The sequence below is a fragment of the Hoplias malabaricus genome, chromosome 11, assembly GCF_029633855.1.
Source record: "Hoplias malabaricus isolate fHopMal1 chromosome 11, fHopMal1.hap1, whole genome shotgun sequence".
Lineage (NCBI taxonomy): Eukaryota > Metazoa > Chordata > Actinopteri > Characiformes > Erythrinidae > Hoplias > Hoplias malabaricus.
In genome coordinates this window covers 32468123-32493474 of record NC_089810.1, presented here as the reverse complement: position 1 = coordinate 32493474, position 25352 = coordinate 32468123, and the positions used below count along the sequence as shown (strand labels likewise).

The window sequence follows — 25352 nt, the reverse complement described above, 5'->3', positions numbered from 1 at the left end:
AAGATCCAAGTGAAAACAGGCATTTTAACACCCCAGGAAAATCCTTTTCTAATTGGTCCAATGCAGCACTGCAGCACTCCTGCTCTGGAGCAAGACAGAACATACCTCTGGACCAAAATCAGTGGAAAACGGTACCAGCCCATCTCAGATGTTACAGACTCGACAGCTGAACTTCATGCTATCATGACCTTTTGCCAAAGCATGGTCCGAGGAGGGCAGGGCAGAATACACTCTAAAAAATAAAAAAGGTTTTACCAAACTACTGGCCTGCATTTAAGAAGTACAACCAAGTTTAAGAAGCCCTTGGTTCATAATTGTCACCTGTCAACTTCACAGAAGAAATATAGTGAGAAAACCATCTTGAATTACCACGATCACTGTACTTGGTGGCAATGGTTAAATGACCCACCATTCTTCAAGATGAATGGAAAAAAAAAAACATCCAGATTTTTCCGAGAATTTCCTCTAGGGGTCTGAACGGCAGAATTGCTTACTGTCCCCAAATGCTCACTAAGACTTCAAAGAGTACATAAATCAGCACTTATTAAAAGCTTAGAACTGTACTCATGTGTAACTTGATTTACATCAGAACAACTCTTCATCGCAATGAGATTTTATCATCAGCCTGTTGTCTGGACTCCCAGAAGAGATGAAGAGTTGTTAGAATTCTGTGATGTTACATAGACACTGTATTGTTTTTGAAGTTTAATAGTTTAAATGAAACTTATGCAAATGAAACCAATGAAACCAATTTAACCATGAATAATTAAGTGCCTAAAGCTGAACTACAAAGTTCTGTGATCACCTAAAGCAAAATGCTACACACTGACCAACCCAGTCTCACTCCTGTTTGTGATACAGTCACATAAAATAAAGGAGTGCCTTTCGTGATCTTGTCACATATCTATCATGTAATGCAGAAATTACCTTTTCTGTTCTCTCCCTTTGTTTTTAATGGAAGGTAATATCTATTAAGCAGATCAGAAATGCTGGTAACAAGGAAACAAAGGTTCTTTTTACGGTCTGCTAAAGTAAGTCATGGTAATTGCAACATATGTTTTGCTTTGAAATGATAAATTAGAACAGAGGTCAGCAACCCGCGGCTCCAGAGCCGCATGTGGCTCTTTGATCCCTCTGACGTGGCACAGCTTTTGAAAATAATTACTGAGTATTTAATTAAAATGTATTTTATTTTAATTTGTTCATTTTCAGAATGTAATTCTATGAAGATTATGGCGATCTTCATTCATTCATTCATTATCTGTAAGCGCTTATCCAATCCAGGGTCGCGGGGGGTCCAGAGCCTACCTGGAATCATTGGGCGCAAGGCGGGAATACACCCTGGAGGGGGTTTATGGCGATCTTGTAACATCTAAAATATTTTAATATTTAAAATATTTTGTTGCTCTTAATACACATCACAACTTCCAACGTGCGACACCTGGAAGTGTGCGGTTTCTTGAACTTTTCGACAGCTGACTGCATGGCGCCAGTAAAAGGATGACGGCACACAGAGAGAGGACAGCATTTTTGTTTGCTGCCAGTGGATAATTTAAGTTCTGTGTTTTTTTTCCCCATTACTACAAGAACTCAAATAGACATTGAGTATTTTACTTAACCGTCAACACAACGTCTTTTTTCAGATTTAAAAATGTTTTGTTGCATGTAGAAATGTTATTTCTTTTTTCTGCAGTCGTTCATAAATTTCATAAATGTAACACAGTATAGTTTGTTTATACATAGCACAAAGGCAAAAAAAACCCGTTATATGCAGTGTTATTTCATGTAAAATTTCAAAAGGGTTTTGTGGCTCCCAATGTTTTCTTTACTATGTGAAACGGGTCCATGGCTCTTTGAGTGGTAAAGGTTGCCGACCCCTGACCTAGAATGTGAAAATCGTCCAGTGCGTGTTCCTGCACTCAGTGATTCTCGGCAGGCTCTGGACCCACCGCATACCTGATCTGGAAGAGTGGATACAGACAACAAATGAATGAATGATGGATAAATTAATGTTAACATGAGACTTATATGTTGGAATTTTATGTTAATTTCCCATAAGTAAAAATATCATGATACCCTTACATAATATAACAAAGCTATCAGCACTCCTCAATTTCATGTGAATATATCACAAATAGGAGGGAGACATTCCCCTCAGACAGAAATAAATGAATGCCTTACATTTTACTGAAGAACAAAATAAAGCTTCTAACTTCATTCTAACTTGTGGGCATTACGTAAGTATTGTGACCAGAATGCACTCTGAAAAGTGTGATGGTTAAAGCATTTGTGCATCTTTTAAAGTCTAGTTACAGGGAACAGTGTAGTAGTAAATAATAACTAAATATAAAGACAGCACAACCACTTTAGCAACTCTCATTCATTACTAACTTATGTTATAGAGCACAAGCACCAGGGGGCGATATAATCACTGTTTCCTTACAAAGGGATATAACCCAGCTGGTCTCTATGGCATTCAGTAGACTTTCTAAAGGGAGCAGAACGCAGATCTGGTTTAAATCTTTAACATGTAAAAGTACTAATACACTTTTAATACGCTAATACACTCGCATTTCCCAAATATTAGTTTTAAACACACTGAGCTTTCATTTTTTTCATATTCTTTGTGCAACTTCCTCTTAATCAGTAACAAAATTAAGCCTTTAAATTTTATTAAAAATGTAAACAAGACATTAGAAATAATTTATAGCATATAGATAAATAAAAAAAACATTTTTAAAAATATTTTTTACACTAGGTGCCTAACAGCTACTTCTGATATTTAATTTATATTTTATTTTTTTAACTACACTTTGAACTAAATTCTGGACTGAAATTTTTTTGGGAATATGTATTTTTATTTATGTATTATTATTATTATTATTGTTATTATTATTATTTATTTTATACATTTACACATATGTACTATATATAAGCAGAAATCCATACCACAAAAAAAAAGCATAAAAACACTCCCCATGACCCCAAACAAGTGACGTGAGGAGAATTTAATCTAGAGAATTTATATCAAAGGACTTAACTAGAGGTTACCAAATCGTATCCTATCAAATTGTCTATTTTGCCAGGGATTGTAAAGTCTGTGTTTCAATATGTGGTTGCAATTTAAAAAAAAAACACTCAGTAAACAAAACCATGAACAAATTCACTAATAAACACTAATCTCTTGCTTAAAAATCTAATGAATACTTCAGAGAAACATCTATAATTATTTTAAACATGTTATGCCATGATTTTCAAACGTTTTTCAAGTAACTCTTTTTGGTATATGGCAGATTGGGAAACTGAGTATACCTGCTGTGCAGCAATTCCATCTGAACTGAATGTCAAAATGTCAGAATGAATGTGAGAAGCTATATTTACATGTGTTAGAGAGAATAGTACAGCGTTATTAGCATCTAACTTCAAGAAGATCCTCTAATATGTCCAAGAAAATGTGGAGAATCTAAACATATTTTAAATACTTGGCAAAGTATGAGTCCTTGTATTTACATGTTGTAAAGACTCCATAATAAATAGGCTGCTAAGTCTCGATTTGCCTCAAAATAATATATATATATAAACTAAGGATAACATTGTGGCACTAAAATTATTACCACATTTCACTGGATAAAACAGTTCTCAACAGGTTACAATAATCAAGTGAGGGAAATGAGGTTAAAGCTGAGGACAAGCATTAAGCATTTTTAAATTTAGAGGTGTCAGATACTGCTTTTGTGTGATATGATGAGATCCCATAATTAGGTATTTAACTGAAAAATGTCTGAAAAAAAGCCTTGTTTGAAATCAATATAGGATGTGAGTGTGGTTATAAGGACAGACTAGTTTGATTGGTGAATGTAATGCTTTGGTGAGTTAAATTTTTACAGACATTTTAAATGTAAATATAAAGATAAGATATTGTCTGCAACATTCACTTTCTGACCACATTATCCACATTATTCAATTCCCTGAGAAGGTACACAACTGGTTTATTAAATAAAAAAAATTACAGAAGTGTACATTGAGAGCTGCACTCTTCTTCTGAGCCAGTGATTCTCTTACCAAAACAAAATGATGGATATCTGATGCAATAAAACTGAAGCGGAGGGGAAGGGGAGTTCTAAAGTATACAGGAAGGAATCATGCTATAAAATTGGTGTTAGAAGGGCAGTTGAACAGATCTGGGTCCACTAATATTGTTTTCCCACTGGGTAATATGGTACCACACACTAAGATTTACAAGTCTGCTTCCCATGCCTAAGAGGAATATGCGTGTGGAATACATGTGGTTTCATGATTTCCACCGGAAATTGAAAATTGTAGTTGATGTAGTTCATTGGGATTGGCGAAAAAAAGTGTCCGTAGGTGTGAGTGTGTGTGAGTGAATATGTGTGTGTGTGTGTGTCTGTGGTGCCCTGTGAAGGACTGGCGCCCCCTCCAGGGTGTATTCCCGCCTTGCGCCCAATGATTCCAGGTATAAGCGCTTACAGATAATGAATGAATGAATGAATGAATGAATGTAGTTTAGGTCAGTTTAACTAACTTAACTAACGAACCCCATCTGAATGTATTTCTAATTTGTTCATTATAAAACCATACTAACTACACTTTTTCCCAAGAGTTTAGAGATTTATTGATGTGTATTAGTGTTTCATGTTTCTTTAATTGTATTGTGCATGGAAAAACAATACAACATATCAGTAATAAAGTTTCTGATAAAACAAACAAACAAACACAAACGAAAGTTAATGTTGTTAATATTATTGTTTTTGAGGGTTGTTTTTGTGCTGAGAATAATTATTTGCATACTCATTTTGATACTCATGATCTAGGCCTGTAAAAACCAAACCTGTTAGCTGTTAAGGTCTGTGTCTATTTTCTTGTGTCTGCTATTTGTCTGAAGCTACAAAAATAATGTACTAAAATGTTTTTTTTTTTTTTTTGGGAATTACATTTTTGAATTAATTGTTTTCAGGACTGTATGTGAAAATAAATGCAATGTTTTTCGTACATGCATGATTTAATATATCAGGTTGTATTAAATGCATTATTTGCAGTTTTCTGCACCAAATACTTGATTTTTTTTTAAATAACTGATCCTAGATACCATATTTATTTTAACATTGTTAATGACATTTCATAGCTTCCACACTCATATTTATACATTTATATACAGCTCTGCAACACTTCACATTTAATTTTTTATTTTATTTTAGATTTTTAGCTTCTCATCAATGATATGAAATGTGTGGACCTGCTTTTTTTTGTTTCTACCAGCATCCCATTGTATCAGCGGCAACTGTTTTTAAATTATTAAAAAACAAATATGAGTGCACTAAAACAGTGGTTTGATACTTTCTGATGACCCCTTTATATTTTATGTAGTGGTTGGGTGTAGGATATTACTTCATTTAATTTTCAAAGATATGTTACTGGTAGGAAGACAATGGGCTGACCACTAATGGACAGGCATAGGGTATTTTACATCTTATTATAAAAAAAAAGAACTGAAAGACCTACCACTGAAGCCATGACTCTTGTCTAGGACCCTGTGTTTTTAACTGTGAGTGCAGCTCAGTCTTTGTTCTGTGTTCCACAGCAACCGCCTAGATGCGTTTGTGTCATAGTTCATCGTGACCTCTCTTTTCAGCCTCGTGGCTGCTCCACCCCTCCTTTCTGGCTCTCAGTCTCAGCAGGTGGTACATACTGCAGGAAAAGATATAGAGAAAGGAAGAATCACCAGGACTAGTTGTCTCAGTGCCAGTCATCTGGCCTTGTTTGAAGACCACATTTTCAAAACAATTAAAGACAGATTCTCCTTCCTGAGTCATAACATACAAGTGTACAAAAGTACAATTATTGCATTTGGCAGATGACTAGAGTAACTTTTAATCATGGTACAGTTAGGAGCCTTGCCTAAGAACTTTAGCGCGGTGAGGTTTCCAGGGTAGGGAAGTGAAACATACTCTTCTACATAGTAGACAAAGCCATACGACACAGATCTGAACAACAGCCAGGCTAATCAAACACATACACTCTGTCTCTACAAAGCCACACACTTGTAGCACATGCAGAATGAGTCCTGGCATTGCCTTGCTGAAATAACCATGGACTTCCCATTAAAGACCTGACACTGATCGCAGCTTATGTCTCTCTAAAATTTCATTCATTCATTATCTGTAACCGCTTATCCAATTCAGGGTCGCGGTGGGTCCAGAACCTAACTGGAATCATTGGGCGCAAGGCGGGGGATACACCCTGGACCGTGGGAGGAAACCAGAGCACCTGGAGGAAACCCACGCGGACACGGGGAGAACACACCAACTTCTCACAGACAGTCACCCGGAGCAGGAAACGAACCCACAACCTCCAGGTCCCTGGAGCTGTGTGACTGCAACACTACCTGCTGCACCACCGTGCCGCCCCTCTAAAATTTCAAAATAAGCCAATATTGAATATTTCAATATAATATCATAATATCAATATTTCAATAATATCAATAATTTTGAGACAGGCCCCACTTCTCTGCAAAGACTGAGCCTTTGTTGGCTGCTCCTTTTATACCTTTTATGTTCGGCTGCTTATAGTGGAATAATTCAAAACAGTGAAATGTGAATATACTATAAATTTTCACTCTTCTTTTGCCCCGTCACAATTTTTGAGGAGTCTAATGAAAGCATCAAGTTCTTAATCTGTTTATATTTACAATATATAATCAAGTTGATGAGCCGATAGTTTAGACGACTTTTATATTTGTCATTTCAATACATTTTCAAGGTAACCAATCAGAGACTCTTGTCTTTACTGCATGTTACCATATGTCCCAGCTTTACAAAAACAGGGGTTGTATAACATCTCTTTTGTAATATTTGTAAGAGGTCAGTCTCTCACTGTGGACTGCGTAAGGGGCCCTACGTAAACATTTATTACTCATTCATTTAACTTCATTATATGGGTTGCATCCTTAGAGGTGGAGAATTAAACCTGCTCTAGTGTCATTCAATACTTCCTGCCATAAAGCACCTGAGTCTACAACTTACTGAAGCTCAGTTGTCAAGGTGACGAGCAATAGAGCCCAGAAGATGCCAAAAATGGGGAGGTGGACAAAGGAATAGATTAAAAGAAAAACAAAAAAAAAAAAACAAACAAACAAACAAAAAAACCCACACTGGTCACCTCGACCCTCAAATTGATGAGAGAAGGTAGGTGGCTTCAAAGTGAATTTGAAGGATATATTAAAATAATAATAATAATAATAATAATAATAAACAAACAAACAAACAAAAAAACTTCACATGTATGTAGTTCCAGGGCCTGATATGTGACTAAAGACATAAAAGGCAGGGAAAACAGCAGGATGTGCAGGAAATTACCAAACCTCAGTGTATAACAGTGACCCAAGCACTTCAGTCCTGTCATTCAAGCTACAACATGTGCAACAATTAGGGATGCTTTGCTCCATTTAAGCATTTCCACAATTTTCTAACATTTCGAGTGTTAGAAAAAGGACAGCTGCTCAGCCTGGAGGTCCGTGAAGAAGAAAAGAGCATCTCTCATGTGGCTCTTGTCACAAAATTAAACACACATTAGATGACAATCTGGAGCGGAAAAATCAACTTCAAAGGGTGAAGTGGTTTTGTCCTTGAGCTCTGTGCCAGTCTCCTGGTTACGTGGCTCACACAGGCACCAGACCCTGTCTTTACCAACTTGACTGAACCTCTGTCTTGGGGCTGATTGTATTAAATATATGTAGTTATTTTATTAAAATGTAGTAGTTTTTTATTCTACAGGGGAGAGTTCAAACATGTTTTTAAATAAGTGGCCAAATATGGAAAACTGTATACAGCTTTACAGAGGCTTAATGTAATACCCAGTGAGAACATTGTGTTCATCCAATAATAACTATAATAACTACCAAACTGGATGCCTTCACAGAGCATTTATTTTATTTTATTATTTACAAGTCCTTTTTCTTCAGAGATCACAGTGTTCCCAGAGAAGCAAACTGGCGAAGGAATGTGTGATCCTGTCTCTTTAAGTGTGTAAATCTCTTCAGTGTTTATTCAAATATGATCTAAATCACAGGTAAACACCCGTTACCTACAGAGCCCTGCTGCTGAGACCCCTTCAAGTTAAAGATATTGAAACAACTTACCAATGCAATTGAACAAGCTTTTTAATGTATGGGGATGACTTAACAAAGCCTTAAGTTGTTCCCACACCTTAATTTATTCTGAGGCAATTTCACCAGCAAAGCACCGTTGGAAGATGGTTCTTCGAAGGGGCGTTTTTTTTTACCATATTAACTTTTGAAACATTGACTTGACTTAGTTTTTATTATAAACAAGTACTAAACATCTGATATTTACCTGAAAACTGTCATTACCATCTCCAGCTCTCTTTACCATCGACCAAATGACACGTTGAGATACTGACTTTCACTTTCTTGGTCATGGATTTGCTTACTGTAGTCAACAGCAAGTGTAGGATGAGCTGCATTACTTTTTTTTTTTTGCAGCTGTTAATGACAGTAAATTTGGGGAAATTAATAGAATATTCAGAAAATGCAAATGTTTAATAAATATGTACATAAATAATGAATTCATTGTTTTTTTATAACAAAAGATACATTTGTGAATAAATCACTTACCATTTGATTTGAGCAGTGTTTTTAAGTTTGTTTAAAATGTTTTAAAAAATGGAAATTAAAATTAACTTGGTGAACAGATTTTTTTTTGGTGAATCAATATATTGTATATTTAATACCTACGCTATTTATTTTGTAATGGAGTATTTCTAACATGAACCTGCAAACATTCATGGATTGAAGAATCATCCATGAATCTCTTTCCTGGAGTCGGGCCATATCTGAATGAGCCTCTTCCTCTTCTTGTTTGGAGACAGATAGGACGTCCTAACATTCAGTCCGTCCTAGGTCTCAGTGCTGGCAACTTCTTCCTACTGAGGATCTCAGGGCACACTCTGGATCTTCCTGTGGAGGAGTGTTTCGAGGAACATAATTAGGCTTGGAGCTGAATGCCACATCATTTTATTTCCGATTCATTCCAGGATGGTGTCTTTTTGTCACAGACTGATTCTAGATTCACACTCACCTGATCTAATGAGATCTGCTGTAGTTTTGAGCTCCACAAGAGGTGAGAGATAAAGGCTGGGATGCAGAATAACTTGTGGGTTAGAGAGTACACACATTTGGAAGTATAAAGTATAAGCTGAAATAGGGAAGACAATTGGCACAAAGGTTATTTTAGCTTAAATCTAGACTGGAATTTTAAAGACATTAAAAAATCTGTTGTGCTTTGGACGGGTGGTAGACCCACTGTACTTTGTTGTTATTCGAAGTCTTAGCCACACAGGTACAAAAGTTTTCCAGCTGCACAGCCCTTCGCCACGTGGAGGGACAGTTATTCTGGGCAGGTGTTTCTGCCGATTAGGGAGAGCTTAGACTGTCACCGAAAAGCGAACATCGAGGGCTAGTCTCTTCCCTGCTATTTCACGCCACGCTTCTTTCATTCTGAACCGAGGAGGACGGGAGGGGATGGAAACTAAAGTCAGTGACGGCGTGAAGCTGGTGCAGACGGCGGCGGACTCGTCTGGGAAGAATACGAGTGATTTGGGGGGCTTAATTGACCCGTACACGGAGCTGAGCTTCGGCCACGGGGACAGAGCGCTGGGTCTCCACGCAGCAGCAACAGCACCGCACGGTTTCTCCGGCTCCAGCACCGATGTCCAGACCCGCTTCTCTCCCAAGGAGAGGGCGTTCGGCGCGTGCAACCTTCTGAAGCTCGAGCCGGGCGAATGGAGCGATCTTACCGACAACATACTCCAGCTTAAGGACTCCGGACGGGCTCTGGAGGGGTCTGCTCCCGCGGGAACGGGTTTATGTACGTTTATTAAGGACGAAAGCGAGCCCTCGCTCATTGCGGAGCCCCAGCGGTGCGCGGCTAAGTTTCAGCTAGCGCACGGTAACGTTAACGTAAACGTCCTCGAGATGGACGACGCTTTCGACGCAGCTAGAAAAGAGACGCCAGCCCTTCTGGACGATTCCGCGGCTCTGGACACAAACTTTCTTGAGAACCTGAGCCAGGAGAGTTCTCCGGCCCCTTTCCCTCAGCTGAGGGCGACCGACTTGCGTCAGTTTCCCGTCGCCAAAGCCCCGCAGACGGTGGAGGTGGTGAGTGCGCCTTCGCAGCAGCACCTGCTGATGTGTAAAAGCGAGGGGGGAAGGTGGCAGCCCTCGCCAACAGAGTTCTGGTGTCCGACGGCCGGCGTGGGCGAGGAGCAGCTCGGGCACAGCGAGTATGCTACCTCCGCGCCGCTCCACGGCTCCGGCTTCGGCCAACGGTCAGCCGCCTATAGCCTGTTCCCGGGGTGAGTGCCGTTACGCATGCGCAATGGCGGTTTTAGTTACAAGCTTTTAGTCTTGTGTCGTTGTTTCTGGTTACATTACGCTGTATGTCTGAATGTTTCTTCACACAATTTAAAAATGAATGTAATTTTTCAACATTCACAGCTTAGATGCCTCTAATCTCAATATAAAATCATGAAACAAAATGGCCTGCTTCAAAACGTTTAGCTAGACTAGTTTAAACCTTCTCAGTGTGAAACTAAGTGATGGAACACCATCCAATACCTTTGTGTTGAGCTGGAATGGCTTTTGTGATCTAGAAAAAAGTCTTTCAGCATCTTTACTTGCCCTAAACATTTTTATGTGGCTGGTTGCCATCAAATCATCTTAGAAATGTTCCAACAGCATTTCTAAAAGAGTAGGAGGGGTACAAATTGCCTATCACTATGTTACAAGTGCTGTTATCCACACTTGTAGACATGTGGTATATTCAAAAATTCTGCAAACAATCATCAGCCATAACATTATGACCACCTCTTTGTTTTTAATATCTTTGTCCATTCTCTCACCTCCACTGACCATCACAAACACTTTGTAGTTTTACAAATGCCCTGCATGTTTGTTTGCCATTTTCACCATGTTTTTTATTGATCAGGACCTCTGCAGAGCAGGTATGATTTGGGCTACTGATCAATCTAACCATGGATAAACATAGTGGAAAAGGGATGCAGAGCAACAGATGGACTACAGTCTGTAATTGTAGAACTGCTAAGTGCTCCCGTATGGTCAGTAAAGCTGAGAGAATAGACAGTGAGTGTAAAAAAGTGGGGGTGTTCATAATGTTTTGGCTGATTGCTGTATACCTATTGTGCAATATATTTGCCGGGAGTTGTCCTGTAGTATACAATAATGACCAACTTTACCACAGCCCTGTAGACATTAAAAATTACCATTAGTCTTTTTTATACTCCTTCAAATTCAATTTACTTCTTTTGAAAACATTCTAACACAAGTCCACTTGAATGAGCTGGATCAACAGAACCAGACGTGCAACATAGAGGAACGAGGGCCAGATTCTATAGTTAGATCTCTAAAAGTATGGTTAGTGACCACTGTTAAAGGCTGTGTTTGTTTTTCCCAATTGCCATCCATACGCACTGCCCTGCACCAGAAGGCCTTGATCATTATCCCATGATATAACTCCCATTATGAAACCAGACCCCTAGGACTAGAACTGGAAAACACTAGTTTATAGCTAGCTTCTTTAAACACAGGCTTCACAGAACTCTTCCATAATACCATACAGGAATCAGACTTGTTTTCTCTGGTGTATTATTATTATTTTCACTACCATGGTTTTCATATTATCACACTGATCTAAACTGTGTTCAGTGTGCCACCCCAGAGAATGTGTGTGATCTGCGGCGATGAAGCCTCTGGATGTCATTATGGAGTCCTTACTTGTGGAAGTTGCAAGGTGTTCTTCAAGAGAGCTGTGGAAGGTGAGGATCTGCTTAAACAGCCATAGGGCTGTGCTGAATTGCACTACATCTTTAGCTGCACAATGGAGCACCAACATCCACAGAACCTAGCGTAGTTACACAACATGAGTACAACACAACTGTACTGCCATTTTCATAGTCCCATTAAACTACAGCATGTTACTGTGAAATTGGACAGAATCCTTCAATTAAATATCAAATAAACAGGTATCGGTTGTAGAAACCAAGCACAGCTGGAAGCAAATGGGTACTAATGGATTTTATATGAGAGGGCCAAGCCTGAAACGGCATTACATTAAGCTCTGAATTAGCTCAAATTAATATGGGATTTCAACTCTCTGTTGATTTCTTTGAAAGCTTTTTACAGAGCCAGGTGTCAACATTGTTGCACTCAGTGTTGGTGTTAGTGTTGAAGCTAATTTGAGACTTGAATAAGTAAAATAAAAAAGATTGTGATTAATTTCCTCATGAACTTGGCTGTGTAAGTTCTGTATCAGCGTTTCTTGGAAAGCAGACCACAAGAGTTGTGATGAATGCCATTATACATTAGCTGCAAAATGGTGCGCCAACATCCATAGACCCATTTTCACATTCATTATAAATTTAAGAATGTCACGGTGAACCTTGGTAATCCTAAAATCAACTATCCAGGTATCAGCCATTAATTGTAGATACCAAGCTAATGGGCCCTAAGAGAGTTTATATTAAAAGGCCAAACAAAATGGCAGAACATTAAGCTTTTAATTAACCAAACATTAGAATGGGCTTGAATGATTTTTTTTTTCCTGTTGATCTTAAAGCAGATGTTTCCTAATATATATAATATTAGTTTAAATGAAAGTTTGTATGTAATGAGTGTAGAATTCAAAGTTTAATTTTTCAAACTGCTTAATTTTATTCTTTTTTGTTGAATAAAATGAAAATTGTAATTTTTATATGATGCAACAATTACCATAAAATAACAAAAGAACTGGAGAATAAAACAATTTTGAATTACAATTATATGTTTTAAAAAAATATGCTTTACAACTCATTTGTACACCTCATATAAACACTACCATTCTTTGTGGCTTTTACAATGTGATTGCTGATAACTTTTCAGTCGTGGAACACAAGCCTGTTCACTATTTGATGTTAAAACAATTAAAAGCTTAATATTTTGCCATTTTGGGCTTTTGGGTGGGAGTCTATTTCAAACACGAAATGTGCAGCGAGTCTGTGAATCATCTGTGTGCGCTGGAGGTCAGTAAATAAGCTATCATGTGGACCATAACTAGCGTTCGTGATGTTCTCATTTTCACACTTGTAATTCTCCTTATCTCCCAAAGACAGATATGTAAGAGCCACAATGTCTGATCATGGCCATGTCACTCTGTCCTCTCAGCCTTGCTGCGGATTCTATGTTCTCTGTTTACTTCCCTTCCTCTCTTTCTTACCTCAGTGCTCTGTCCCTATATTTCTTTTAAAGTATTTATTAATTATATGATCCAGAGTCTGTGATGATTACTGCAAAGGAGCAGCCATGTTTTCTCTCTCTGAGACTTGATAAAGTTTCCTTTGTCTGTGCATTAGCAGTGATTTCTCTATTGCTTTTGTGCAGGGCATCACAATTACCTGTGTGCCGGAAGAAATGACTGCATTGTGGATAAGATCAGGAGAAAAAACTGCCCTGCATGCCGCCTCCGAAAATGCTACCAAGCGGGGATGATGCTCGGAGGTACTTCATTTATGCCTGATCCTATTGCATCTGGGTCTTTTTACCCTCACAGTCAAACAGCCTCTCCATTTACGAGTTAAAATTTCATCACATGATCAAACACCCTCAAACTGTAAGTTCACATCAGAGGAGGTGCATGAGGTAATAGAAGCCATTATCTCTGATCATCAGACCATTGACCGTTCAGTTGAATTTCAAAGCAAAGGTCTGCTTGTACTTTTATACGACTGTTACAGGGCCCATTGTCTTTATTTCATTGTTTTTTTTCACCTGAGGTCCACTTTTGTGTGGTTTTATGAAGCAAAAAACCATCCTTCATTTTTATAGGACCGTGTTCCAACCTCTCGTTACCGCTTAGAATCAAAGAGGCTGCTATTATTACTGTTCCTTTTACGAAGTCTAGATCTAAATTTCCACATTGGCTCCTCTGTACTCTGTGCTTTCAAAAGCAGTCCAGACAAACACAGACGCTCTCCTTATAATGACACTGTTAGTGGACCACTGAAATGAATACACACTTATATTCAACACTCATTGTTCATTTTATCAGGTCCACTGTCAATTTAGGTGCAATGTGTAGTTCTACACATTTACTCCCACGGGACCACCACAGAGCAGGTATTATTTGGGCGATGGATCATCCTCAGCACTGTAGCACTGTTATGAGTTGATCAAACACAGAGGTGCTGCTTGAACTTTTAAACACTATGTCCACTTACTGTCCACTCTGTTAGACACATCTGTTATTGGCTGTCCTCTAGTCCATCAGTGGACACAGGATGTTGTTGGCTGTATATTTTTGGTTGGTGGACTATTCTAACACACCACCAACACGTCAGTGTCACTGCAGCACAGAGAATGATCCCCCACATAAATCATAACATTACGTGCTCTGTGGTGGACTTGTATGGGTCCTGAACATTGAAAAACAAAGTAGAGTAGAGCAACAGATGCACAACAGGCTGTAATTGTAGAACTACAAAGTGCTCCTGTGTGGACAGTGACGCTAATAAAATGGACAGTGAAGATCTAATAGGGTTTGCATATTATGCTACACACCCTGGAGGGGGGTGCCGGTGCATCGTAGGGTGACACACACTCACACATTCACTCGCACACCTATGGACACTTTTGAATAGCCAATCCATCTACCAACGTGTTTTTGGACTTTGGGAGGAAATCTGAGCACCTGGAGGAAACCCACGCTTACACAGGGAGAACACACCAAACTCCTCACAGAGGCTCAAACCCTCAACCCCAGGACCCTGGAGCTGTGTGACTGTGGCACTACCTGTTGCACTAACATGCGGCCCTGTTATTTATTAATTATTATTAATTATTGGATGTTATTGCTTTTAATTATTAGTCTTGGAAGTTTTTATTTTGGCAAATGTGAGTAATGTCATAAAAGAACACCAGCAACCAGATCAGCTTTTCACCTATGGATGTTTGGTGGTTTTTTCGCAGGTCGTAAGCTGAAGCGTTTCGGGGTTTTGAAGGCCATGGGTCTAGGCCAGCCTCTAATGTTCCAGAGTCCGTTGGCCCTGATGGCCGAGGGCCATACTTCGGCCTCTATGTCGTGCATGCCTGGGCTCAGAGACCTGCAGATCTCTCCCCAGATCATCAGCATCCTTGATAGCATCGAGCCTGAGGTGGTCTACTCGGGCTACGACAGCTCCCAGCCGGAGCTGCCACATTTGCTTCTGAACAGCCTCAACCGTCTGTGTGAGAGGCAGCTGGTCTGGATCGTTAAGTGGTCCAAGTCTTTGCCAGGTACTCTTTGAAACCCCTGGTACATCATGGGCTGTAATTAACATTCATGGGTTAGCATTACTGCATTACTGCTGGTTAGCATACACCAGCATTACTGGTGGAAGTGATGGAGTAAATGATTTCATTCTTGAAGTAGAACATTATGTAATCTGATCCAGTTAGAAATACAAGCTGAAACTGATGTGCATGATTACATTTAATACAGCACACAATAACACAGGCTTCATTCAGATAAGGTCTGTTTCTAAATTAACTCCAAGTGATGAGAATTAGTGAAGTCGATTCCAAGAGCTGTATTCAAACAACAAAATAAAAGATATAAACAAGTAAATAAATAAATAAAAAGAGAGAAACGGATTAGGAAATTTGGCAAAAGTGAAGAGTACAGTAATGGTCATAGCGACCTTAGAGAGTAGATTAGGAGAGTGAATTGTAGCTAAATTAAAGGTAGCAGAATGAACAAATGGTGCTGGCTAAACTGTACCTCAGCCTCCTCTGTCATTTCCTTTGGTTGAATAGAAGGTCAAACTGATAATAAATCATTAAAGGAACATTACCTTAAAATTACAAAATCATTCAAAACCATTGTGTTGCTTCAGTTAACTGTCAAAGGGCGAATAGAGCCTCTGCCATTCAGGCTCAGCACACTGCAGAAACTGTACAATGTAACTTATGGAGGATGGTAGGAGACCAACTTAATTCCCTCCAACATCCTCCTTGATTTCAGGACAGTGATGTAAAAGTGAACTACAGCTGTAGGGAAAGCTCAGGAGCAAAAAACCTTACCTAGTGTTCTTTTTTTAAAACATGTTTAGCAAGGGTTTTCTATTTAATAAGATTAAGGTTTCTGTAACAGGAGGAACACATTTCAGCTAATGTACTTAACCAGATGCTCAGAACATGTACACATTCCTGATATGTGACAGATATGACGGATAAATATTGACAAAGCTCATGCCTGTCATACACAGTGGCCAGAAAGGCATCCGTGTGTGGAGCAGTGGACCTCTGTTGTTTTCTAGAGTGATGTTTCTAATAATTTACAAAGAGTGGAAGTCATGTCCAGAACTGACCCAACACCATTGCTCCCTGAGCTTACTGCTTTAATTCTAACCCATAAGAGCATTAACTCACCATAAAGTCACATTATGAGGAATATAAAATAGCATTTGAAATATATTTTTATAATTTCTTGCAATATTCTATAATTATATTTGGCTAATCATCACAACAACCATTTTGAAACTTATTTCTTTATTTTGTTCTTGAAATGGGATCAGAATTGTTGTATGTAACTCAGGACAGGTGACATCAACATTTGAATTGTTAAACAGGTTGGAACACACCTTTTAGAAACAAAATATGCTTTTAAAATAAGAACATCTATGGTCTCTGTGTAGTCACCCAGCACACCATCATTTTGTAAACGAGGTCTCACACAAATTCCCTGTCATGTGACTGCATACAGGATGTTCGGTAAAAGTCACTTAAGGACATCATGATATAAAGTGATAAAGCTGTGTAGGGAACTGTCCAGATCTTACAAATGTTTTGTGACACACACGTCACCATGGGGTCTTATGGGCTGCTGTCTGTTTTTAAAGGTTTTCGCAATTTACACATCAACGACCAGATGACCCTAATCCAGTACTCTTGGATGAATCTGATGGTGTTTTCTTTGGGGTGGAGAAGCTTCCAGAACGTCACAAATGATTATCTGTACTTCGCACCCGACCTTATCCTCAGTCAGTAAGTGAATTTAGTTCATGCCTAATTAGGAAAGATCTTGTTAAACTACGTTATTTTCAGTAGTTACATTTTTGTTCTGAGAAACCAACATCTTAGATAATTTTACATATTAATTATACAGTTATACAATTATGTGGTTTATGCATTAGTGTTATTTGGTTTGGACTGGTTTGCCCCGGGGAAGGTTCTGAAATTTAAATTATATTACTTTGAATGGCTAAGGCACATATGAACTGCAGGACATCACCAATTTCCTCACACTGCACTGGTTGGAATTTGTTCGACTCTAGTTCCAGCCTTTTTACAGAGTTGGGTAATGGTATTGTCAACAATGATGTCTCAGAAAGCCTTGCACTTCAAGATGAGACATCAAAACGAAGCCACACTGAGCAGTGCTGCCAGTTTTACTCGAAATTACAGGCTTTGTGCTCCATGTTCATTTTAGTTTTATGAGAATAGGCAAAGCAGAAACAGATTGAATCATTTAAATGTGATTTAAAAAAAAAATCATGCTCCCTTGTGAGTAAAAGTGCACAAAAATGGGATGGGGCAGACACTGCATTTATTTTAGTATCGAGATTATTTTTCTTCTTGAAAAAACTGAAAGAAGTTTGAAATCTGATTCTTTACTGCAAGGGGGTGTGGGAGGCTCTGAAGGAAGGAGGTTTTGATCAATTCATCTTGTAATATCTGTATAAGGGGCCCAACTCAGGCTGAAGAAAACATGCTCAAATCACAATACTTCCTCCTGGAAATCAAACCGACTTCATCATACACTTTGGGTTTGGGCTTTCATCAGTGAGTGCTGGACCAGTTCTCCTCCATCAATACAACATGTTTCTCAGCAAGGGTTAGCCTAGCCTATTGATTTGTTACATTGTTGAAAGGCTTGGTTAATTCAGACTGGGCTTTCAGCCTTGTCCATTCAGCTGGAGAGCAGTTCCAGCTCCAGAGTTGAACCGATTCCCCATTGTCTCTGTATTATCAATGTTCCCTTGTACATTTGTCATATATGCATGACCAGTGATTTTAAAAGGAGCAATCTGTTATATATTTACTGTACTAAATGTGTGTCATCAGAGGAAACATGCTAAATGTAAGCCATGGCATTTCTGACAGAATCTCTAGAGCCTGTATATTCTTTTTTTGTGAAGTGTCTGGTTTGGCTTGTGATCCCGCCAGCTGTCCAATCCCCAGTAGGTGTAAACTCTGTGGTTCGTGTGTCTTAAAATTAGCTGGCGAAAAACATGTTTATAAGCCTTGTTACCTGACAAGCGATGTTCATGATTGTAATTAAAAATACCTTTTTTTTTTTTTTTAAGATGTTTCCTCACCATTTGCTGACTCTCAAGTCAAAACCAGTCTAATGTATCTACAAAGCCCCGGTGTCAGTAAATGGCTGACAAAATAAACTCAATATGATGTGCTAGGCTTTCTCCCTCTCTCTGCTCACAGCAGTGAAAAGGCATCTGGAGTTTTTTAGACAACCTTGAAAAGCATGAACCGAGATGAGTATAAGGCTCTATTCCTGCTTCATAGGAGGCTACAATTGACTTATTTTTGCTGCTTTGCATTACTTACGGTGGAAATATCTCCAAATTCATAAAAAGTAAACAGACTAAAAGTCAAAACTTAACAACTCATGTTATAAATGAGTTTTTGTGGTAATTCAAACACTTAATTCTTAGTCAATTTAAACTTCAACCAGGGATATTAATATTTAGGAAAATGTGAGCTGTGCTCAAAATTTTATATTGTGCACCAATATACGTCCAAATGTTTGTAGACACTCCTTATACATAGTTAGATTAACTACTTTAAAATCGACACAGATAATAACAAAGAGCACAAAACAGCACGATGTGAATCTGGAGTGATTAAAAAACAAAAAACAAAAAAACATATAATTAATTTCTGTCTACAGATCTTTTACAGATATTTCTGTCTGCTTTCAAAAATTCTTCTTGCTGTTTACCATCTTGTCTTTACAAAAATATTCCAACATCTAGGGAGTAGACGTTACTGCAGCTAAAGTCAATTAGACTAGTTTCTAATATCCTTAACTTCATCTTTGGCCACTTAGTTTACGTTACTCTCTATGAAACAGCAGTTTAACCCCTTACATACTACATTACCAAACCTTGTGCTAAAACTAACCCAGCACAAATTCTGTTACTGATTATGACATTAACACATTTTGGCACTGGTACACTGACATATTGTCATCCTGTATGAGCATGTCCTCCTCATATTTCTCAGAATAACTCTAACCTTTTCTATCCTGACCCGTCAGGGATCGGATGAGGAGATCTCCAATCTATGAACTGTGCTTGGCCATGCAGTTTATTCCTCAGGAGTTTGCAAACCTGCAGGTGACCAAAGAGGAATATCTGTGCATGAAGGCCTTAATGCTACTCAACACAGGTAAATCCACCTCCATTTTCTTTGGTAGTTTCCATAGAGTGTTTACTGTCAGAGTAGGAGGACTATTCTGTAATTGTAAAAGTACAAACTGCTGTTGTATGGTCAGTGAAGCTGATAAAAAGAACAGTGAGTGTACATACAAGGTAGGTGTTCCTAATCCAGTGATCCTTCGGCATATAGATCTATTAACCAGGGAGCTTAGGGGTGGAAGTATATATGGACAGCATATATTCATGGGCTGTATTACATTTTACATTATATTTTACATTATACTGTATACTTCTTGTTTGTCCAAATATGTCTCATTTATCAAATAAGCAAAATGGACAGTTTACAACACCATATTAAACATACTTTCCTGAAGACTGCATGTGGTATTGGGCTTAACATATATCCCGCAGTCCCACATTGTACCATGCTGTTTTGGAAAGAACATCTAGATCGTAAGAACAACAGCAAGTTTGTGTTGTGCAAACTTGCAATATGTATCAATACAAAACTTACTAGCACTTACACACTTTTTAGAGACCTGTCATATTACTGTACACTTAATCGACACACCAAACTGCAAGACTGTTCTTTGAGACAAGCACAGAGCCAAAATCAAAATATCTGCGAATTCTGACGTTCCTGTCAAACGTTACCTTGTTTTTCTGCCGTCAGTGCCTCTGGAGGGGTTGAAAAGTCAAGGCCAGTTTGACGAGATGAGACAGAACTACATTCGGGAACTCACCAAGGCTATTCAGATCAGAGAGAAAGGAGTGGTGGGCAGCTCCCAGCGTTTCTACCATCTCACCAAGCTCATGGATGCCATGCACGAAGTACGTAGTACTATGTGATCCTATTCAAGCTGTGAATTAATTGGGAAGGCATGGTTCCTAGTTACTTTAGGAACAACTTGTTCTCTTCAGGAGGTGATTAAGAGAATGCAGTGACAATAGCATTATAGGTTTATAGAGCTCACGCTGGGGCTGGAATAGAGGAATTAGCACTTGTTGAATTTCAAGCATAAAATGGAATCAATTCCCCCCTTTAGTCCAGATGTAGTCAATCAACTAAAAACATGGTTTCATAAATACAACAGATACAGCATTTTCCCACAGTGTCAGAAAGCAAGTATTTAAGCTTTAGCTTCATAGTAACTGCATGCCTAACTGTTGTACACAAACATTGGCATCGCTAGTTATCTACATTCTGACACAAAATTTGCAAAATGGAATACAAATGAGGTTAAGAGGTGTACATTTTTTTTTTTAAGTAAAATTTTGCCAGGTTTGAATTGTGACCTTGTTACACCTCCTTACTGTTGGGATAAAACCTTGTAGCTCAATCTCTGTTCTTGTTTCTTTAATACTATATCATATAAAATTAAATAATATTTTGCATATCACACTTTTATTTGAAAGAATGCTCCAAAATTTCATGAAATTAAATCTATTTCCATTAACCCAGAATGAAACATGTACTGAATGTTTCTTTTCCTAAAGGATTTGTTCCAACAGCAAAAATGATTCATTTATTTACATAAAATAAGCACTACATAGTACAGTGAGATAAAATGCAGGTTCATATTGGACTGAATAATAATAATCTGCTGTAACACCATGACATCTTCTCCTGCAGTTTTTTCTGGATGTACTCTGATAACCCAAATGTTCATGCACGTATCATGGCATGACGAAAGTGCGCAGTACACCAAAGCCTTAGTCTCATTTCCAAAATGCAAACGTCTACATTCAGTGGTCAATCAGCCCAAAAAAGGGGATCATATGATAAAAACTGAGTTTGCGTCACTCTCCCTGTCTGCACAGATAGTGAAGAAGGTCAACCTGTACTGTCTCAGCACATTCATCCAAGCCGAAGCCATGAAAGTGGAGTTTCCCGAGATGATGACTGAAGTGATTTCGTCACAGCTACCCAAGGTGCTGGCTGGTATGGTCAGGCCCCTCCTCTTTCACAACAAGTGACGTCATGATGGTTCAGAGAGGAATCATGGATCATGAAGGACATAATAAAAATGCTTGTGAAAACGTTTGAGCATGGCTTAATGTACAGCATTGTTTCTAAACTCTAGTTCTTCAGACTGACTTAGCTCACAAAGGGTTTTTTTCTTTTAATGAGCTGATGATCTGGATCAGAGTATTGGGAGTTGTAACGGTGCAGGACAGGACAGGAGGTCAATGGTCATAATTAGCCAAGGCCAAAAGTTTGGAGAATGCTGTTGTTTATGTCAAGATGTTTTTTTTTAATATTGTGAAGAATATTTTTGTATTTAGGCATCTGTTTTCAAATTTCGGAAATATGAATTCTTTGTAATGGACTCATATTGATGAAGTAAGATGTCTCCAGGGCGGGAATTAAAAAACATACTAAAACATACTACAGCATGAGCCAGAGCATGCAGTTTATTAATGCTGTCTTATGGCAAAATAATATAAAAGTGTTCCAAAAGCAAAGCAATTATTATTCCGCTAGCTATTTTAACATTTAATACATTTTGAGGAAAAAGATTTAATGCTTAATTTATTCAAGGAGTAGTCAGCCATTTTCTCCAACGATTCTTATACACATTCTGAACCATCCAGTATATTTACACCTAGATCTTGATGTATCAGACATTGTTCTAAACATATTTAAAAAATGGTTGCCCTCATGAGGGACACTCTCTATGGAGCATAAGCTGATTCATTCAAGGAGGTAAAATGATAGAAATCATGTAAGAATAAAAATTAGAATACTACAAAAATTTCACCAACTTTGTAATGTTGGAATTAACTAATTTCTTCTTTTAAACAATGAAGATTATAAGATTAGGCCGTTACCATTTAAATCACAGAGATAAATGCTTGATGTAATTTGCTTAGTTCCAGTGAGTTCAGGAAATTCTGGAGTTATGTGATCAGCAAAGTACATTAAGCCATGTTTTAATTTTTTTTATTTTATTTTTTTAGTAATCAAGTGTTCTACAATGTCCGCAAAAAAATAATTCTCTGTAAAGGCACATTGTGTCACACTGGGTCACTCCTGTCCTTTTATTTCTTATTGAAAATAAACTTTGTGCCTGAATTAAAATCTGAATTATGGTTTAATGCTCCAGTGAATTTTTATTGTGGTGAAAGATGCCTTGCTGTTACATCTTTGTACCTTACTGCTATTATTTCAAATCGAGCCAGTAAACGTTATGTAGTAGTTATAAGACGAGCTGTGGGAGGTTTTCTTTGCTTGTGGTTTTTATGAAAGAGAGCTGAACGAGTGGAGTGGTAGGAAAATCATGCGTGTATGAGGAAATTAAAAAGCTGGTTGTCCTTTAACTGCAGCACTGTGCAAAAATCAGAGACCACCCCTTGTTTATTTAATTTCAAGCCTGCTGGAAGATTTTCCAAGCTTCTTAATTTCAGTCTTTGTTGGTTATTTCCTGCTACTTATGATGCAAGTAATCCAAAACAAATTCAGAGGAATTGAGGTCTGGTCTTTCTTCTTTTGTGTCTATTTCCTTTTCTCTTGATGGTGTCCTTCCAGACCCACAGTGTTGAGTTGTCATACCATAATGGTAGGATGGACACAAGCAGCACTGTTTTTTTTTTTTTTTTTTTACAGATATGAAGCTTAATTTAAGGGTTGTCTGTGTGGTATTTTCTCTTTATCTTTTAACATTTAATTATAATCTTAGAAAAAAAAATTATATATAGAAATCACTTGTATTTAGTGGCTGTTTTGCCCAGAAATTAAAGACATGACGCGTCTCTGACATCTGTATAGTAATCACTGCTTTTATATGTTCACTTATGTCACATTCCTCTATAATAAAATACATTGTTTGTGTACAGTGTTTTGGAGGTGGCTGTGTTTTATAATAATTGCTAACGTATAAAAGACATATACCCACATTAATGTAACTTTAATAATACATTCTGGGGGCTTCCGAGTTCATTAAGGAGTTAATGTTAGCATAAAGTGACTGTGAACTGTGCCATATTTTGAGTCATTTCCAGGATCTGACCTTCGCAGACCCAAGTTAAAGGGGAGTATCATTCCGGCATCGGCTCTCAAGGCCACAGCACATTCTTATGCATTTAAATGGAAAAGAACACGGAGATCTTGGCACCTTGCTCCAATGTGTTTTCCCTCCAGAACATTGAGCACAGAAGGTTTTAACTGTAACCCCATATCATTGAGACTTTTTACATAGTAGGTTCCACTAAAACACACCGCAGAAGTCATAAATAAGTTCTTACACCAAGCAGAACAAAACTGTAATAAAAAGACAATGCAGTTATTTATACACTATGCATTTTTCTTTTGGCTGAAAACAACATGATTTATTTACACTGCGTTAATGGAAAAATGCTTCTAAAGAACTTCATGCATCCTTTACAACTTAGGGTTTGTGTCCATATTTTAGTGCCTAATCTAAGATTATTAAAAATGCTGCTTGCTTCCCATTCCTTCCAGAGCTGGTCTGCGCAGACACACTCCAACAGTTTGAGCAGCGGCAGAGTAAAGCTGCGAGGGGATTTAGCATAATTTGTAAACTCTGCTTGTACAAGCAACTGTCCAGTTTTTGGCCCTATCATCTAGAGATCGTGATTTTGATATTTTCTGATACCAATGTCAATTAAGGCCAGGAAGTAAGTAAGTAGGTAAGTAAGTAAGTAGGAAATTAGGTAGGTAGGTAAGTAAGTAGGTAAGTACGTAAGTAGGTAAGTAAGTAGGTAAGTATGTAGGTAAGTAAGTAAATAGTTAAGTAGGTATGTAAGTAGATAAGTAAGTAAGTAGGTAAATAAGTAGGTAAGTACATAAGCAAGTAGGTAAGTACGTAAGTAAGTATGTAAGTAAGTAGGTAGGTAAGTAAGTACGTAAGTAGGTAGGTAAGTAAGTAGGTAGTTAAGTAAGTAGGTAAGTAAGTAACTAAGTAGGTAGGTAGGTAGGTAAGTACGTAAGTAGCTATGTAAGTACGTAAGTAGGTAAGTAAGTAGGTAGGTAGGTAAGTAAGTAAGTAGGTAGGTAAGTAAGTAGGTAGGTAAGTACATAAGTAGGTAGTTAAGTAAGTAAGTAGGTAGGTAGGTAAGTAAGTAAGTAGGTAGGTAGGTAAGTAAGTAGGTAGGTAGTACGTAAGTAGGTAGGTAAGTAAGTAAGTACGTAAGTAGGTAAGTAAGTAAGTAGGTAGGTAGGTAAGTAAGTAGGTAGGTAAGTACGTAAGTAGGTAGGTAAGTAAGTAGGTAGGTAGGTAGGTAAGTAAATAAGTAAGTAAGTGGGTAGGTAGGTAAGTAAGTACGTAAGTAGGTAAATACGTAAGTACGTAAGTAGGTAGGTAGGTAGTTACGTAAGTAGGTAGGTAGGTAAGTAAGTAAGTAGGCAGGTAGGTAAGTAGGTGAGTAAGTAAGTAGGTAGGTAGGTAGGTAAGTAAGTGTCTGTCTGTTTCTCTCTCTCTCTCTCTCAGAATAAAATGACTCACTCTGCTTCTATGTTCAAGCATCTCTTTCCCAAAAAACACCTTGTAGGAATAGTAGGTAAGACTTGTTGTTTTAGCTCCTTGGGCTCCCCCTACTGTAATTCATTTTTACAGCACTGTACAGAACTCTTACCCTTCTCCAAAAGTTAAATAGTGCAGCATTGCAACACAAGATGTCTTACCTACTATCCCTACACTGTGTTTTTTGGGAAAGCGATGCTTGGACATAGAAGCAGAGTGCCCAGAGTAGCAAAGACAGAGCCTCTATTCTCCCTATTACAGCTCAGTGAAGAATCACAATGATTTTGAACTGTAATTTTAAATGTCATATATTATGTACTTTTCCTTTAATGTTAAGATCATTGACTG

At 38.1% G+C, this 25352-nt stretch overlaps 2 protein-coding genes across 4 annotated transcripts in view; one reads left to right on the top strand and one right to left on the bottom strand.

Moving 5' to 3' along the window:
- gemin7 (gem (nuclear organelle) associated protein 7) overlaps positions 1–9310 on the bottom strand; it is a 42198-nt gene extending 32888 nt beyond the window's left edge. Inside the window, exons 1-4 of one of the 3 annotated variants that reach the window (XR_010804518.1) lie at positions 9114–9310; positions 8808–8992; positions 8370–8465; positions 5521–5706 (exon numbers count right to left, since the gene is read on the bottom strand). Coding sequence is in view for 2 of the 3 variants with exons in the window: in XM_066685146.1 (XP_066541243.1) it covers positions 5521–5532 (12 nt within the window). In the remaining variant the exon portion in view is untranslated. Of the gene's footprint in view, positions 1–5520; positions 5707–8369; positions 8466–8807; positions 8993–9113 lie in introns of those variants that run through there. The other 2 variants (XM_066685146.1, XM_066685147.1) reach the window with 2 other exon arrangements.
- On the top strand, positions 8989–23342 carry pgr (progesterone receptor). The gene is made up of 8 exons (XM_066685143.1): positions 8989–10389; positions 11759–11868; positions 13469–13585; positions 15053–15358; positions 16963–17107; positions 19401–19531; positions 20195–20352; positions 21343–23342. The coding sequence occupies exons 1-8, from the start codon at positions 9557–9559 to the stop codon at positions 21496–21498; spliced, it is 1956 nt and encodes a 651-aa protein (XP_066541240.1). The 5' UTR covers positions 8989–9556; the 3' UTR covers positions 21499–23342.
- Positions 23343–25352: the final 2010 nt, after the last annotated feature.